The sequence below is a fragment of the Halichoeres trimaculatus genome, unplaced genomic scaffold (genome assembly GCF_033239565.1).
Source record: "Halichoeres trimaculatus isolate MK-OKI-2021-1 unplaced genomic scaffold, fHalTri1.1 fHalTri1_scaffold_7, whole genome shotgun sequence".
Classification (NCBI taxonomy): domain Eukaryota; kingdom Metazoa; phylum Chordata; class Actinopteri; order Labriformes; family Labridae; genus Halichoeres; species Halichoeres trimaculatus.
In genome coordinates this window covers 37,898,013-37,914,917 of record NW_027437185.1, presented here as the reverse complement: position 1 = coordinate 37,914,917, position 16,905 = coordinate 37,898,013, and the positions used below count along the sequence as shown (strand labels likewise).

The following is a 16,905-nucleotide window of genomic DNA, read 5'->3' as shown; positions in this document are numbered from 1 at the left end:
GCTGAAGCGTGAGCCACGGTTTACTCCGATGGACGTATGTTTGTTAGACGATGTCAGCGCTGAGAAAACACACTCCTCTGCTCTGCTCGGGGATTGTTTCATATCCATTTTACAAAGAACAGAGAGAAAGGTTTGAATAAAACCCATTTTAATGACATCACTGTGTCTGTGTCTGTCAGTGACTCACCTGAGCGGTCTCTCGCCCCCTACAGGTGAAGTCGCAGTACTCCAGCTCTTGCGTCCTCCCTCCTCTTTGTCCTTGTCGTTCCTCTTCTTGCGGAGCGGCGTGGGCACGTACCCGCTCTGGTTGCTCTTGTTAGGCAGGTACTGGTTGAAGGGCATGGCGGTTTTAGGCTCGCTGATGGACGTGCGGCGGGCCAGCATGTCGTCTTTACGGACATCCGGCATCCTCCTGTGAGGGGGGCCGTCGGACTCTGAGTCACTGCCGCGGCCTGTGGAGGGGAGAGGACACACTCATCACACTCATGGTATGAAACATGACTTAATCATCAGGCAGAGGTTTGCTGGATTTAAAAATAGAGATGAATGTTTTTTTTCAGGGCTGATACCGATTATTAGAAGTCAAGGAGGCTGATAACTGACATTTGGAGCTGATATCTGCAGTAAAAGTGAGAATATTGGCGTAAAATTTTTCACTAAAAATTTTAAACTGGTTTTAGTAGACAGCTCCAGTTTTAGCCTCCCTACGCTGGCTTGATTTTAAGATTTTATTGATGACTTTTAAATCTCTCATGGGACTTGCTCCTAGCTACATTTCAAAGCTACTGATACCGTATGAGCCTCCTCGCAGCCTCAGATCCTCTGGCGTAGACCGTGTTGGCGCAGATCTGGGTGTAAAAATCAGCTTACGGCAACGTTCCCGTGTGATTTATAAAATGTGCGTCCCATGGCCAATCACGGCATACGGCTGATCAGGTGTTGATAAATATTCAAGGTTCAGCTGACTGAATCCACAGAGTTTACGACATGGAGGGACGCATTACGGGAAAAAGGAAACTTCTCCATGCTGGTAATCGACAACGCCACAGCAACAGGTAGAGAGGAAATGACACCGTGTTGCAGCCGAAAAAGTGGCATTAAAGAGAGACAGAAAAAACATGTCTCCAAGGAAATCACTGCAGTGATTCAGCAGCAAAGTAAAATACAGCAGAGTTTTAAACATTTGATTTACACATCCTTCGTTTATACCTTGATTAATTAATCCGTGACTGTTAGAGGCCACAATATTATTAATTGTTTCCGTTCAGGTCCAGAAACGTGGAAAGTTTTCTTTTAAAGATGTGTTTGAGCTCTGAAAGAAGCTGCAGACTCTGAACCTGTCACAGACTGAGGAGGGAGTGGAGCTGAAGTTTGTCCATCGTGCACAATTACGCACAGGTAGACCAGAGTTTTATGATAATTCGTACCAAAAGACGAGCACAAAGGTTGTGATCTCATGTAAATGAACGTCTTCTGTTGATAAAAAGTCACTTCTTCACACACAGTTCACGTTTATTTGATAATATTGTGGGGAGTGAAATAATCATCTTCACAGTAAATCCTGTGATCAAACAGCTTCCTTAAAAAAATCCAGGTGAAAAGTTTGATTCAGCGCCGTCTGAATGTTCTCTGCAGAGACTTTATCATAAAAACTGATAACAGCCTCTTTATTTCTATTTTATTTTTTTTAAATAAACCGAAAGAGGAAACATATTCTTTTTAAACGGAGAAATCAGCTGACAGCTCGCGCTGCTCTTTCATAGCGATGTATTTTATAGAATGGCAGGATAACAGTGAAATGTTAGAAACATTCTTGGTGTCATATTAATTCAAGGATCTAAATATTAAACTAAAAACATCAGTTTTTATTTCTGAAAATGTTTTGTGCTCATAACTCTCCTCCACAGACAGATTTCCCTCGCTGCACCGCGTTTTCCACTGACATGAAACTTACGCACAAGAACTCAGACCTGGCGTGGGATTTGAGCGTACCAGACGAACACGCTCAGATTGATAAATGCTGATCTGTGCGTGGAAAGGAGCGTACACACATTTTTCAGGCGTACGCATGTTTGATAAATGAGGGCCATTGTGAGCAGAGTCAGTCGCTTTGAAAAACTCACTTTTACAGACTCGCTTTTATGTGATACCATCTTTTTGTTCTTTATCTTGTCTTTTATATTTCATCTCATTTCTTTCTTTCTTACCTTTGTTTTACTGTACTGTTAGCATTTATATTGTTTTATTTCTTGTTCATTATTTTATCATCACTATCATTATTGTTATTACTTATACCTGCTGTCCTTTTCTGTGCTCCCAACCCTTTTTAATGCCTTTTATTTTCTTTTTCCTGTTGTTTGATGTTTTTAACTTTTATCTTGGTCCCCAAGCTCTCATTTTTTATTTCATGGTTCTTGTTTTGCCTGGATTCATATGGGTCAAATCTTGTGTTTTGTTTTTATGTTCTGGCTGTTAAAGTAAACTTCTGTTTTTTGATAAAAGTTCTATACAAATAAAGTTATTTAAGTTATTAACACAAACTCAAACACTTAACTACCTTTGAAAGCCTTTAATCATTTGTTTATCAAACATCTCCCAGACTCAGCAGCACATCTTATAAAGTTAAATAAAAGTTTTAAAAAATGTGAAAGGGATGTTTATCAAAATTTCTGCTGCCTAAGCTTACTGTCGAAACCTTTTCTCTTCTCTGCAGTGTGTGTTGAGCACTGTGTATGCACAGCTCTCACTGCTGATTGGCTGTTACCCGAGCCATGGCTCTGTATGTAACCAATCAGGTCGTACTGTGGGTGGGACACAGTCACTCAGCTTGAAATTGATTTTTTTTATCAAAAAAAAAAGGCTGATGCCGATATGCTTCAAATTTCTGGGTATCGGTGCTGATCATCAGTCTATCCCTGTTTAAAGTGACCTTTAAAATCTTGAGGTCATTTAACACATTGGTGTGAGTCTGCTGCAGCTTTTTCTGTTTTAAACATTTCCAGTAACAAACTTTCACTGCTTTCAAACAGAACTCATCCATATGTAGGATTGGTAGCTGTGTTAGAAATATTATTGGATTCAAACAAACAACATAGAAAGATGTTTAATCCTGGACGTTAGCCTGAGCTCACAGTCTCCAGAGTTTCTTTCACAGGCTGTTTCATCATGTACATAAAACCTAAATGTGCTGTTTCCGTCTTAGTACACGTGCAGCGCTGCAGCCGCTAACACAGCTAGCATAAATCAAACCTGAGCAGGTGGATGGCATGTTTTTACCAAACAAAGAAAGCCTCATAAATCAGCTCTGCGTCTACATTGTGCCTGTTCTGCTGACTAAATGCTAACCTTTGGCTCAGGATGCCTCTGTGTCTGCCTGCGATCACGTTTTCAACACGTCCCGGCTCTTTAATGTCAGCGGGAACACCTGGCCCTGCAGAAGTGCATCGCTCAAGGACTTTCCCCGCTGCACGTCTTAAATTCCTCTGCAGGATGTTATTGTGCAATCCTTACAGGAGGGAAACGAGGACAGGAGCGGCTGATTTATCTGAGCAGTCCGCCCCTCCTTATTAAGCTGTTTCTTTGTGCTAATGCTAACACAAACACAGCAGAAACTGGATACCTTCAGCCATGCTTCGCTCAAGGTCTCTGAAAATTCCTCCTCAAGATGTGGAGCACATGTGCTACTGGACTTCCCCTGGCTCTGGGTGCGTGCACGCTGCATCTGATGACTCTGTGTATACGTTCTCCCAGAGTAAAGACACGACTTCACCCAGATCTGAAGCGTTAAATCTCCTCTTCGCTCTAAACAGACACATGTGGGCTCAGAGGAAACAAACGTCATATTCTCAACTCGTGAAAACCTCCCTGTCTATCAACAGACTGCTTCGTCTTTAAGTGGTCTACGAGATCCACAGATCAGGGTCCAAAGGAGGCCTTGAGGTATCAGCTCTTCCCAACAGTGAATGGTGAAGTGACGTCTCTGAACCCGTAGATTGGAAACAGAAGTGACTCTGCCCTCCTGGTTGATCCAACACGTGTCTTTACGCGGCGACGCGCTCTGAGCATATGGAAACACTGAGGGTCAGAGCCGTACTGCAGCTTCACAGAAACTCATCCACATCGATAATCAAACATGAATTCACATCACAGGAAGTGGATGAAGACGGACTGAGACAACCTCAACACTTCCAACAGCACTAAAGGAAAATGAATGATGACACTTTCTGGGACGATGGTCATGATTTTTCTCTTACGCTCATTTATTATGAAACATCCATCAAAGCTGGGCTGAATCAGCAAGAAGCCGTTTCCTTTTTATCTACACACGATGTTTGAGGCTCATCCAGCACCAAAGGAACTTTCATGAGTTTATAACTTTAAACAAGTTCCCAAAATAACCCAGTAGTTCTTCGTCGTTACTCGTTGTGTCATCCATAGCTCTGTGAAATCCAAGATGTTTTGCTCGAGAAAGCATTCAGGATTTTACAACGACAGGAAGTGCAGAGGATTCACCTCCAATTTTGCTAAAGAAGTAAGTTTTTGAGCAGGTTTTGCTCTGGGACATCATGTTTATGTCTGTTTTTGCCTTTTCCATCTCTGACGTTGAAGTGGTGTCTGTTTACTCCCATCCTGAAAACGTCAGTTTTAACTCACAGACCGCTCGGCTCTTGCTCATAATAAACCTGCCGCTCCTGTCCTGTCCTTGAAATAGTAATTGATTGGATTACCCATTACGGGGAAAAGAAACAAAAATCACTTTAATTAGTCTTTTAGTGAAATGTGTGGGTCTTTGTCTTTCCTCCCAGTCCACAAAATGTGATATTTAATGACCAAACCTGTTCTTAGTAGAGCTTGTTAATGTAAAATCCTGACCTAAAACCAGCTATTTGGATTTTGGGACTTTTCAGACGTCAGCGATTCCCTTTTTTGACCAATCAGGAGCGAGTCTGACCTGATTGGTCCACCGGAGCAGATACCAAAGTTAAAGAGCCATCACTGCTCTGGTTTTGGCTGTAAACAGCCACATAGCTCCATGCTCAAGCTTCCCATCTCTGAAGAAGACAGACTAAGTGTCTAGAGTTCATTTATCAGGAAATGTTCCAGCTACACTCAGTAAAACTGAGCATGTGTGTGCTAGTCACTTCACGGCCGACTGCTTTTCCAACTTTGGACAGTCCAACAGAGGGCTAGCCAATAGACTGGTCCTGAATCCAGGCGCATTACCAACCATCCTCCAACAAACCTGGGACCCTGGAAATGTGAGTATTTTAAATGCTGTGTGCTGTGGAGCAGATGGAAGAGCTTTTCCTCAGTGTCCCCCCTGTCTCTGTGTTAGCTTCAGGATGCTAACTTTAGCTGTAGTTAGCCTGTTGTTCTAGCCTGTAATGCTACGGTAAACGAGCTTCTCTGTTTTCTAAACCAAAACATGTTACTACCATTTCATGAAGACATCAATGATCCAGATTAAACTGCAGAGAAGGAGCAGGAGATGGGAGCTTTAAAGCTGTAGCAGCGGGTGTCTCGCTGTGTATCAACTATGACAAAGTGTTGTTATGCAGGTTTTATCTAAAAATAAAAGAATTCAAAATGTGTTCACTGGATTGGTTAAAGTTAAATGATTGTTACATCGTTAAAATAGCTTTTTATTTGGTAAACAGTGTTTTTGACTTATAAGGACTCAAATCCAAGCCTGTGACTTGGACTTGACTCAACTTTTTTAGTCTTAACTTGAGACTTGACTTGGACTTGGGATTAAAGACTTGAGACTTCCACAGCAATGACTTGCTCCCACCTCTGATAATAACGTTAAAGCAGTCTGATGAGGCTGTCTTTCATAGACATCCGACATAAAATGCAGCGGACGCTGAGTGGCTGTATGACATGAACACGAAGCAGATCAAAAGATCCTGCTAACCTTTAAAAACACGCTAATCTATGACTGAACCACCCGATCTGTCAACCTTATTATGAAATCTGTATAAAACAGAAATATTCAGCAAAAGACGGAAAACTGGTTTGAGATCCTGTTGGTAAATGACAGGAACGTGGGAAAATGTGTCACTGATTTGTTTCTCCTCCAAACTGCCAGCCTGTTTGTTTTCCTCTTTAATCAGAAACGTTTCTGATTCCTCCAAACGAGAGCACGCCGCTCCGAGTCCGACCACGTGGACTGGAATCAAAGCAGCATGACTAATCAGCTGTGGGCTGGACGTGTTGGTGGACAGATTGGTCGTGTTAATGCTCGTGTAGTAAAATGTAAATGTTTTAAAACAAAGCCAGTGACAGCTTCATGTCTTCTCCACGGAGTGAGAGACGATGTTTGTCAGAGCTGCAGTGGATTCCTCCTCTTACGCTGAGGAGCTACAGGTTTTTATCTTTCTAAAGTTCCCGATCCAGTCTATTCTCCTCTGATCCAGAGAAACAAACAGCCAACAAGGCTTTTACTCTGTGTGACGGCTGCTGACAGCAGCTCAGGCTTTGGAGACGGCTGTTTCCTCGGCACTTCCTTCAAAACAAAAACAGTCTGACAGGACGCCCGGCCGCGCTCCTTTTCCCACACGGACTTCACAGATGAAGCTTACATAAAGATTTTTGATGAGTGCTGTAACTTTTTATAGGCTGTCATTAACATTTAAAAACAGACAGCTTCATATACGAGGCACCAATCAGCAGCTTTCACAGACGTTTGAGTCTATTTCTGATTCAGCTTAAAGCGTGACGTGAGCACAGAGCTGTTTGAAGTTTGAAGGCTCGAGGAAAATTAACTTTATGTCATTTTATTTATGTCGCTGAAGTGGATACTTTACATTCAACAAAAGGCGGTTTGCTCCAAACAGATAAAAACACATAAATTTAAGATTTGATAGCTTATTATCTTGATATTGATTATTATTTATGAAAAGTATAATTAAAGTTCTATGTGGTGAAATGTCTTTAAATTTATCTGTAACATAACAGGATCAGTTACACACTTCTTTATCTTAAAAATAGAGATAAATAAGTGTCCTTTGTCTTTTTTTTAAATTTAAATCTCTTTTTACAAACACATTTTTGAAAGATGTGCTTTTATTCATCAAAATGCTGCTTTTTATTTATTTTATCTTATTTTTTTTTATTTTTTCTTTGACAGTATCATGGGCAGGATCTCAAATCTTTTCATCTTTTTTTGTTTTAATTATTTTAATCTTTAACTGTTTTTATTTTACAGATTTTTTTCCCTTTCCTTTATCCGGTGTTGGGTCTTAGCCTTTAATATATTTCTAAATCAGGGGTGGCCAACCTGTGGCTCGCGAGCCACATGTGGCTCATTGCCTTTCGGTGTGCGGCTCTTCGATCCATTAATAAAAAAATTATATAAAGTTATGAGTAGGGGTGTGCTGATCAATCTAAAATATATATATATATATATATATATATATATATATATATATATATATATATATATATATATATATATATATATATATATATATATATGTATATATATATATATTTATATATATATATATATATATATATATATATATATATATATATATATATATATATGTATATATATATATATATATATATATATATATATATATATATATATATATATATATATATATATATATATATATGGATGCAAACCTTGGGATCAGTTGGGATCAGTTGGGATTGATACTTAAGTTTCAGTTTCTCTTCTCTAGTACGAATTGAAACACACAAACACAATAAACCTCACTTTGAAAATTCGAAATGTATTGATCTTCATTTTATGTCTTTCTTGTTACAGTTTTTATCATGTAAAGCACTTTTTAACACTGTTTTTGAAAAGTGCTGTGTAAATAAAGTTTATTATTATTATTATTATTATTGAACCTGCCTGAAAGTATTGATAACAGATCAGTCAGCGTCCCGTCAGAGACGTCTCCTCTGTCTGACGGTGACAGCAGGTTAATCTCTTCCTGTCTCTGTGGCTGTCACTCAGCTCATTGTAAACTCACACAGTCATCAAACAGCTGTAGTGGCTCCAGCACTCACACAGAGACACCTTTGTGTGTGGATGTTGATGCAGGGCTGTAAATCCTCACGGACAGGTGTCACACACACTGAGAGACTTCAAACCTGGACGAGAACAAAGGCTCCGTGCAAACATACAGTGGACGGGAGCAGGGTCACACAAAGTTTGGTCAAACAGGAAGAGAAACTCCTGGAGATGGAGTTTAACAGCATTAAATATCTTGATCTTATATTTCTCCAGGAAGGTCTGACAGCCAGCCTTTGTTGCTTTTTACTCTGAGACCTAAAACTCAGGAAATTAAAACATAAAGATTTTGTTGTTTCACAGGTATTGTTCAACGGTTTTCAATAAAATAAGATTGGAACATTGCAGGTATATGCTGTCACTTATAAAAAATAAAAAATAAAAATTGGTGTCTGCAGGTCAGGCTTTTTAAAGATCGTGATCAGCCTATTGAAGTCTGTTGAGTTTGCAAACAGGAAAATTTGGTAGAAAGCTCCTGAAGCCCAGGAATAGTTTTAGATCAGTATTTTTTAAAAGAAAACTCAAGACCAACTTTTTTACTTTGGCTTTTAGCTGATTGTATTTATTATTATTTTATGTTATATTTTAAATTATTTTAACCCTTTTTTTTGTTTTATTTCTACATTTCAGTTAAGATTTTTTAATGAAAATTTTATTCTTTGTTTTATTATCCTTTTATTATCCTGTTTTAGCTGATTTCATTATGCACCTGATGTTACACTTTCTCATTTTACCATTCGATTTATCCAACTTTTATTTTATATTGTGATATTATTTTATTTATTTATGTATTTACACATGTGCTTATCTCACCCTTGAGTATTTCATTGATTTATTAATTTTTAAATTAATCAATTACTATTTTGGTTTTAGTTTATTTTGAGTTTTTTATGTTATCATTTTATTCAATTATGGAATTTTCTGCTTTTTATTCCACTTCTTTATATTCATTTTATTTTATTTATTTATTTATTTTTTTTTTATACAGGACTTTGTTTTACAAAGTCCTGTATTAGAAGTGCTTTACAAATAAAGTTTGATTGATTGATTTTTATTCTTACTTCAAAAGCTCCTTTCCCAGCTGTCAAAGAAACCTGAGCGTCCATTAAATCTGAGCTCATCATTACCGAGTACTGAGAGCAAATAACTGAACGCTTTTCAGACGGGAACAATCCTGCGGTTAAAAATCATTTTTTCATCGGTCTTATGTAATATTCAGTCCTTAAAGATACAGAATTTGGGTTTTCATTATTGGATTTACAAATCTTCTCTTTGATTAGTCATGTAATGTCCTAGAATTCAGATTCATTATTTGGAGACTTTAAACAGATATGAGATTAAAATGTGATTTACTCGATCAATTAATTACAAATCCTGTAATTAATTCAATTTTTTTTTTTAATCGCCTAACCACTAAAATAAACACTTGAAATACTTCAGTCTGTGTGAACTGCATCTAAACAACATGAGTTTCACTTTTTAAACTGAACTACTGAGAAAACTTCAGCGTTTTGGAGTTTTTAAGTGAGTAAACTTCAGCAAAGTGGGCTGAGTTTGACTTGAACTACATCACATTCTTAAACATGATGCTCTTTAATGGAGTTTGTGTATTAGCGTCACAGAGGGATGAGGCTAAAGCTCAAATCACCTCAACACAGATTATTTCAAGGTACAGTGAGGAAATCCACAGGTAAAAAGCAAATTACTGTTAGTTTTTTATTTAACACACCCTTCAAGTGAAGCTTCCTCACTTATATGAAGTCAACTAACTGAGATGGTTTCAAGGGAATAAAATAATTCAGATTCTTTCAGTGACTCACAGATCTATCCTTGGAGGCCATATTGGTGGAGCCCACGCTGACGTTACGTTACTGAAATGTGTTTCAAACAAAAGCAGATGTTTTTTTTTTTTAATCTTTGTAGTAAAGTTTCTGCTTGTTTTATTTGACACCAGATGTTCACACCAGATTCATGTTACCTGAGAGCTGATGGGAGACACAAAGAGACTCCATCGCTCCAACAACAGGCTGTCACACAGAGAAACAACAAGTAAACCCCCATCTTTACGGAAAACTAAATTTAGTTTAGTCAAACTCGACTCCCAAACAGGCACTGCGCTGAGATCATTGACCTATTCTTTCTAAAAGCCTGAGACAAAAGCAGGGTGTTGTCCTGCAAAAACACAACCAGCTCCGTTTCTCCATAGCCCGGGCGATGAAGTTAGCAAACGAACCAAACCAATGAAATGAGAACATCACTTCTTACCATCACTACTGCCGCGGGGGACCAGGACGTCCGGTGACGGGGTCTGTCGAGAGCGTGAGCCGAAGGAGTCCAGACTGTCAAACGAGTCCTCGCGGCCGTGCCGTGGCGGGGAGAGTGAGTCGCTGCGCTCGGAGTCCCAGCAGTCGATGTAGCCGCTGTCTCGGATGTTACGTTTCGGGCTCTCTGCTTCCTCCGCCTCCTGCGTGGTGAGAGGCCACACCCATCAGGGATTAACGAATGGATCAAGACGTAAATAAATCACAACAAAATTCACTCATGAACTGTTTCATTAATGTTTGACTTAAAGGTAGAGTCTGCAGGATTTCCCAGGAATGATCCTGCTGGATGTAGAGCGACGTGAGTTAGCTTTCTGCTAACCAGGTATGTGTCAGATACCCGTGGTTTGCTGGTGCTAACATGTTAAGTCAGGTGCACGGCTCTGGAGTCTCTCCCACGTAGAAACGTGATGCTACAGGTGGTTGCTGGGCTAGTGAGTGTGTTCACGTAGTAGAAGCTGAGGGTGTGTGCTGCAGCTGGCACTGAGCCAAGGAAGAGGAGCCTAGTTTGGATGATGTGCTTACTGATAAATAACCAAAAATCCTGCAGACTTTACCTTTAAACTCTGCATAAACATATTTTCTGTCATCCTCTGAATTTCCTCTCCTCTCCTGGCTGACCCCTCCCTGTGTTTGTCCACAGTTGAAACACGTCTCTGTGGCTGGTGGAAGGTGGGGAGAGGCCTTTCCTGTCGACTAAAAGACTTCCTGTTCTTGACCTTTGGACTCTCTGTTATGTAACTCTCAAACCTCTAAAAAAAGCTGCTTTATGCTTTCACCCGGACTGGATGTGTTTTTCTGGAAGCTTCTTTCATCGCTCTTTAGTGAGACAGAGGCGTTGGAGAGGACAGGTGGAGGTTTGCTTTGAGGAGTCCTGAAAGTCAGCATTTTAATCTGAGTCTGTGCTGTATCTGTGACTTTCCCCCCTTCACCTTGATGTTAACACCGCGTCCTTAGGGATCATCTCTTTAAAACTTCCTCAATACGTGGGCAGATTTCTCCATATAAAGTATTTTTTTTTTTTTTTGTATAAACTTTCAGGTGTCTATGAGCTGTGTCAAATACATGTTAATCATTTTTCTGTCCTTTGAACACCTGTCTCTCTATCCCAAGGGTCTTCAACCTGCAGCTCTGGAGTCTCGTGTGGCTCTTTGACTCTTTGAAGTGGCTCCTTGTAGCCGAAAAAAAGTATTATTGAAATAAAGAATTTTGGTTTAAAGGTATTGATGGTGGAAGTCATTGGCACAAGATAAAATCATGATTTAACATTTTGTTGAATAAAATATGCAAAAATGCTTTCAAATTTTTTTCAATTTTTTGTAATTTTTTTTGTTTTTTTTTTTTTTCAATTTTTAAATTTAGTAAAAAAAAAAGAATCCAAATTAATTGAAGATTTGCAATTTTTTTTAACGTTTTTGCAAATTTCACAATTTTTGAATTCCTGCAAAATTGTGCAAAAATATTTACATTTTGCAATATTTGGCAATTTTTTTTTAATTTGTAAAATTTTTGGAAATGTAGCATTTTTGTTAAATTTTTTTTTTGCAAATTTATGAAATTCTGGCAATTTTTTAAAATTTCCAATTGTTTAAATTTTTGCATATTCTTTAAATGTATTTTTTTTTAAAACATTTTGCGAATTTTTGCAACTTATTGAAATAATATAAATTTTGCAAATTTATAAAATGTATGACAATACAATTTTTTTTCTTTTTTTTGGAAAATTTTTTAAAAACAAAAAACTAAGACATCATGTACAATTTTATAATAACAAAACACTTCTAGTTTGGATTATTATTCACAAGTTTTTTTGCATGTTTAGAATTTTATAAACTTATTGTCTTTATTATGAAGATAAAGTCGATTTTGTGGCTCCCAAATGACTTTAATCCAGGTGAGCTGAGGCAAAGCGGCTCTTATGAAAGTAAAGGTTGCAGACTCCTGCTCTATCCGATGCTTTTACTCAACAATCACCGATCTCGTCAGCCTTTACCTGGATCTTTGTTTTCAATCATCATTCTTAAAGATCCACTTTCCACTTTTTAAGTCACGTAGCTGCTGTTTCCTATTGTTGTTTAATCTGATTTATGAATTTAATCTGATTTTCACCCTGTGTGTCGTGGAAACGTGGCTTTGTTTTGGTCAGTGTGTGAACATCTGTTGAAGCGCTCCTGCTGAGTTGGCAGTGATACCTCGCTTTTATTGACCAGCAAAGGAACGCCACATCGTGGAAGAAATCGCACTGCGGTGACATCATGGTGTGTGTGTGTGTGTGTGTGTGTGTGTGTGTGTAACTTGTCTCTTCTCTGGAGCTGAGCCCAGATGATCGACTCAAAGATCAGCCCCACGTTCGTCCCTGGAGCTGAGGTGAGGAGTTTCCCACAGCCTGAGACGGTTTCTGAGCCGTGGGTCTAACGTCTAAGACGAGCGCTGATTCACAGCGCCCTGAATGAATGATTCAGCAGATTGTGCTCGTCAGGACGCTGCTGGGACAGTCTGTGATTTCATCTCATTAGAAGTGACAGCTCCTTTCTTCTCCTCCTCTCTGCTCTGCTTTGTCCTCCAGCCGCTCTGGTTGCTAAGAGATCTGCAGCAGGAACTACCGACTACATCGTCCTTGCTCTGAAGATTAAGATTTCACGGTATTTTTAGCACTCTGGAAACTACTTTATATAACTTTGCAAACCTTTCGCATCTGTGACAGCAGGCCCTCAAACTCCTTCAGGTCCAGCGTGGGCCCGCTGTAGGAGGTGCAGCCGTTGGCAGCTCGACCCAGCCAGTAGATGGTGATCAGAACCTGACGGAGGAGAAATGGAAACAATCAGACAGATGTTTGTCTCTCCTGACGTGTGTTGACTGTTTTCATTTATAAATCAGAGTCAAGTTTCCTTTCCCATTCACCACAGATGTGAAGTAACACAGTAAAAGTCTGTAAATCATGAAACACAATAACGCTCTGAAACTTCTGACTTCCTCCTGCAGCAGCGACAGCAGCATCATTACATAAACTCTTGATTATTATGGATTTCCTGGGAAAAGGAAAAGCAGCTCATTGTGTTTTCCCTGTTTGTTTGGTCGTCGGTTGCTTTCTAACTTTGACTGAATTCTTCCTCTGGAGCGTTGAGTTTTTAATCTTGATCATGAGACACTTCCTTTGGACGCTTCTTGTGTTTTTTTTTTCAGCTCGCTTTGTTGCTTTGGCTGTTTCACTCTTTAAGCTGGGAAACTGACGCACGCAGACGGATGTAAAGAAACTCAACAACTCAAATCTATAAATGATCAATAAATAAGATTCATGTGTAGTTTAATTCATGATGCATTAAAAAAAGAGTCACTATGGAAAAGAAGTGAAGCACATTTATTTTTCAGGACAGGTGCGTCGGAGGGTCAGATATCCCACAAACAATCCAAAGGTAAACACCCACATTCGTCCAACTTGCGAAGAAAATAAATATTTATTTTGATGTTTTGGTGCTTAGACCTTCATCAGGCAAACAGTTTGATCAGAGTACGTTTACAAAATATGTCAAACAGGAAGTGTTGGCCTCACACCTGCTGATACTTTCTCATCATGACGTCAAAACTCAGTCGATCCAAACAGAAAACAAAGATAAAAAGTGATGTCCTCCCTTTGGAGGTTTGTTTGGGGAGATATTTTTATGATCAGGATGAAATTCACATTTACTCTCTCAGCCGATATCTGATATCCCGATATTTAACAACTCATTTAGCCGATACTGTTTTCTTTTCTGCACACATAATTGCAGAGATCATCAAGTGGCTTATTACTCTTATCACATTTGTTGTAAAATATTCATTTCTTGTGCAAATTAAGAAAAATATAAACTTAATATATTATATAATTTGTATTTTTATTTATGATGATGACTTTTAAACCAAAAAACTTCAAAAAGGTAAATCCTACTTGAAAGCTGGATGATGGTGTTCCTGAGAAAATCATAACAATAGCTACAGATACATGTATGGAGGACCAAAAATGCCAAAATTAAAAATAAATAAAAGTAAACATAAATACAGAAATAAATGTAGAAATAGAATTAAATATCAATAAATAAGGTAATAAAACTGCTCTGCTCTCATATTTATTTATCTTTATATTTATATATTTATTTTTAGGCAGACACTGCCAGCATGAAATACACAAGGCCGACAGTTTGACCAGTGAATAAAAACTTTACTCAACCTTATTTATAAAACACTTTAAAACAACCCCAGCTGAAACAGAGTGCTGTACATAAAGTAGTGAAGGAATAAATAAGTAAATAAAACAAATAAATTAATAAAACAAAGGTGCACAAAGTAAAATAATTATTAAAACAATGAAATAATTAATAAAAACTATAAAACACTTTGGTTCATAAATCAGCATCACCATCAGTGCAGCGTTCGGACAGACATTTCGTTTTATTTTACTTAAGTCGCACACAATTCTAGTCGTCATGGAAACACCAGCAAGACACAGTTGCACTTTATCAAAACTTCAGAAATATATTGCTTTGATTTTGTGATAAGTTGTGATAGAGATGTTGCTATTGTGAGTTGTGTGGTAGATTCCTTTGACTGTAGCTGATGAAAGTCCGATCTAATCTATTTCTGAACTCACTTGTGGATCAACCAATAGGAAAACAGTTCAACCAAAGACACACTTAGGCCCGCCCCCTCATTTGAAGAAATGTTCCTTGTGTATTTCATGCTGGCAGTGTCTGCCTAAAAATGAATATATAAATATTAAAAATAATAAATTTGAGAGCAGAGTGGTTTTATTTCATTATTTATTGATATTAAATTATATTTTCACATTTTTTTTGTATTCATTTCTGTATTTAATTAAACTTTTATTAATTTATTTTCTTTTTCTTTTTTATTTATTTACTTAAATATTTATATGTATATACATAAATATATATAGTTTTTTTTTGTTTCGTATTTGTTGATATTTAATTATATTTTCACATTTATTTTTGTGTTAATTTCTGTTTTTAATTAAACTTATATTTATTTATTTTATTTTTGTATTTATTTACTTACTTTATATATATATATATATATATATATATATATATATATATATATATGTGTGTGTGTGTGCATATATATATATATATATATATATATATATATATATATGTGTGTGTGTGTGCATATATATATATATATATATATATATATATATATATATATATATATATATATATATATATATATATATATATATGTGTGTGTGTGTGTGCATTTTGCTGTTGTTTTGTTTTTATTTTCACTTTTATTTGTTTTGTTTTTAATTTTGGCATTTTTGGTCTTCTATATACATGTATCTTACAAACTGCTGCTTTAATTTAAGCTTAATTTACAACAAGAGCCAAATATCAGATCACTCAATCTGAACTGCGCAAACAAATCCACAAAAAAAAAAAAAAAATCTAAAAAACAACAACAAAAAAAAATACTTCAAAAAAAATATCTGCAGTCTCAGCCTATTATTTTATCAGTTTTATTACGTTTATATGATATCTGATGTTGTATTTTTAAACTAATATCAGCTGATAATGATAACGTGCTGATAAAAAGGTGCATCCCTTCTTTTTATCTCCATTTTCTGTTTGGATCGACTGAGTTTTGACGTCATGATGAGAAAGTATCTGCAGGTGTGAGGCCATCACTTCCTGTTTGACATGTTTTGTATACTCTGATCAAACTGTTTTTCTGATGAAGGTCTCAGCACCGAGGCGTTGAAATAAATATTTGTTCTCTTTGCAAGTCTCAGGGTGTGCAGGTGTTGATCTTTGGATTAAAAAAGAGGAAACTAGCAGAGCATGAAACAGAGGTCATACAGCGATCAAGCCGTGACAGCGGTCATCTGTCTCTGTGATGATTGGCTTTACTCACAGCATCTGTCAGAGCGTAAAGACTCACCGTGACAGTTAACTTGAATGCTCTTTCAACAACAATCACCATCTCAAACGGAACAGCAGGGGTTAAACTGTCACAGGAGAATTATGAGATTTGCTCGGTCTGACATGCACGGTGCATTTGTGGCAGCGCAGGCCGATAAATCACCTCTCGCAATGCTTTCTGGGAAAATGGTGATAAATAAGGTTTTATCTGCTCATACTTTTTATGACAGAGGATAAAAGAGCAAAATGAAATATGTCTTCTTTCTGCTTCTAAATCATTTCTTTCTTAAAATCAATAAAAGATCCTTCACTGCACCTTAAAGTCCAGCCTCGCTCAGTGAAGTCGCGTGTTAGCTTAAGCACGCTGCACAAACACGACAACATTGAGCCATTGTCCTGACTCTGCAGCCGCTCGCAGGCAGAGCACAGCACAGTGATTTATACCTGCCTGCTAGCTAGCTGAGTCTGGAGTGCATAAATAACCAAGTCGATCCCGTTTCCTGCCAACACAGTGACTCTGTGAGCGGCTCTGTGAGCGGCTGCAGGAGGCTGCACTCCTGCCTCCTGTAACCTGACGTGATCCTGACGAGCTGAGGCCTCTGCATGCAGCAGCGCGCCGTGTTCAGGTGAGAGCTGCACC

At 37.9% G+C, this 16,905-nt stretch overlaps 1 protein-coding gene across 5 annotated transcripts in view; it reads right to left on the bottom strand.

The window, feature by feature from the left end:
- LOC141793075 (LIM and calponin homology domains-containing protein 1-like) overlaps nt 1–16,905 on the bottom strand; it is a 128,771-nt gene that overhangs the window by 29,454 nt on the left and 82,412 nt on the right. For all 5 annotated transcript variants that reach the window (XM_074673420.1, XM_074673421.1, XM_074673422.1 and 2 more), the window contains 3 exons: nt 13,037–13,147; nt 10,295–10,493; nt 188–452 (listed from right to left, as the gene is read on the bottom strand). In XM_074673420.1, the coding sequence (XP_074529521.1) occupies nt 188–452; nt 10,295–10,493; nt 13,037–13,147 (575 nt within the window). The remainder of the gene's footprint in view (nt 1–187; nt 453–10,294; nt 10,494–13,036; nt 13,148–16,905) is intronic.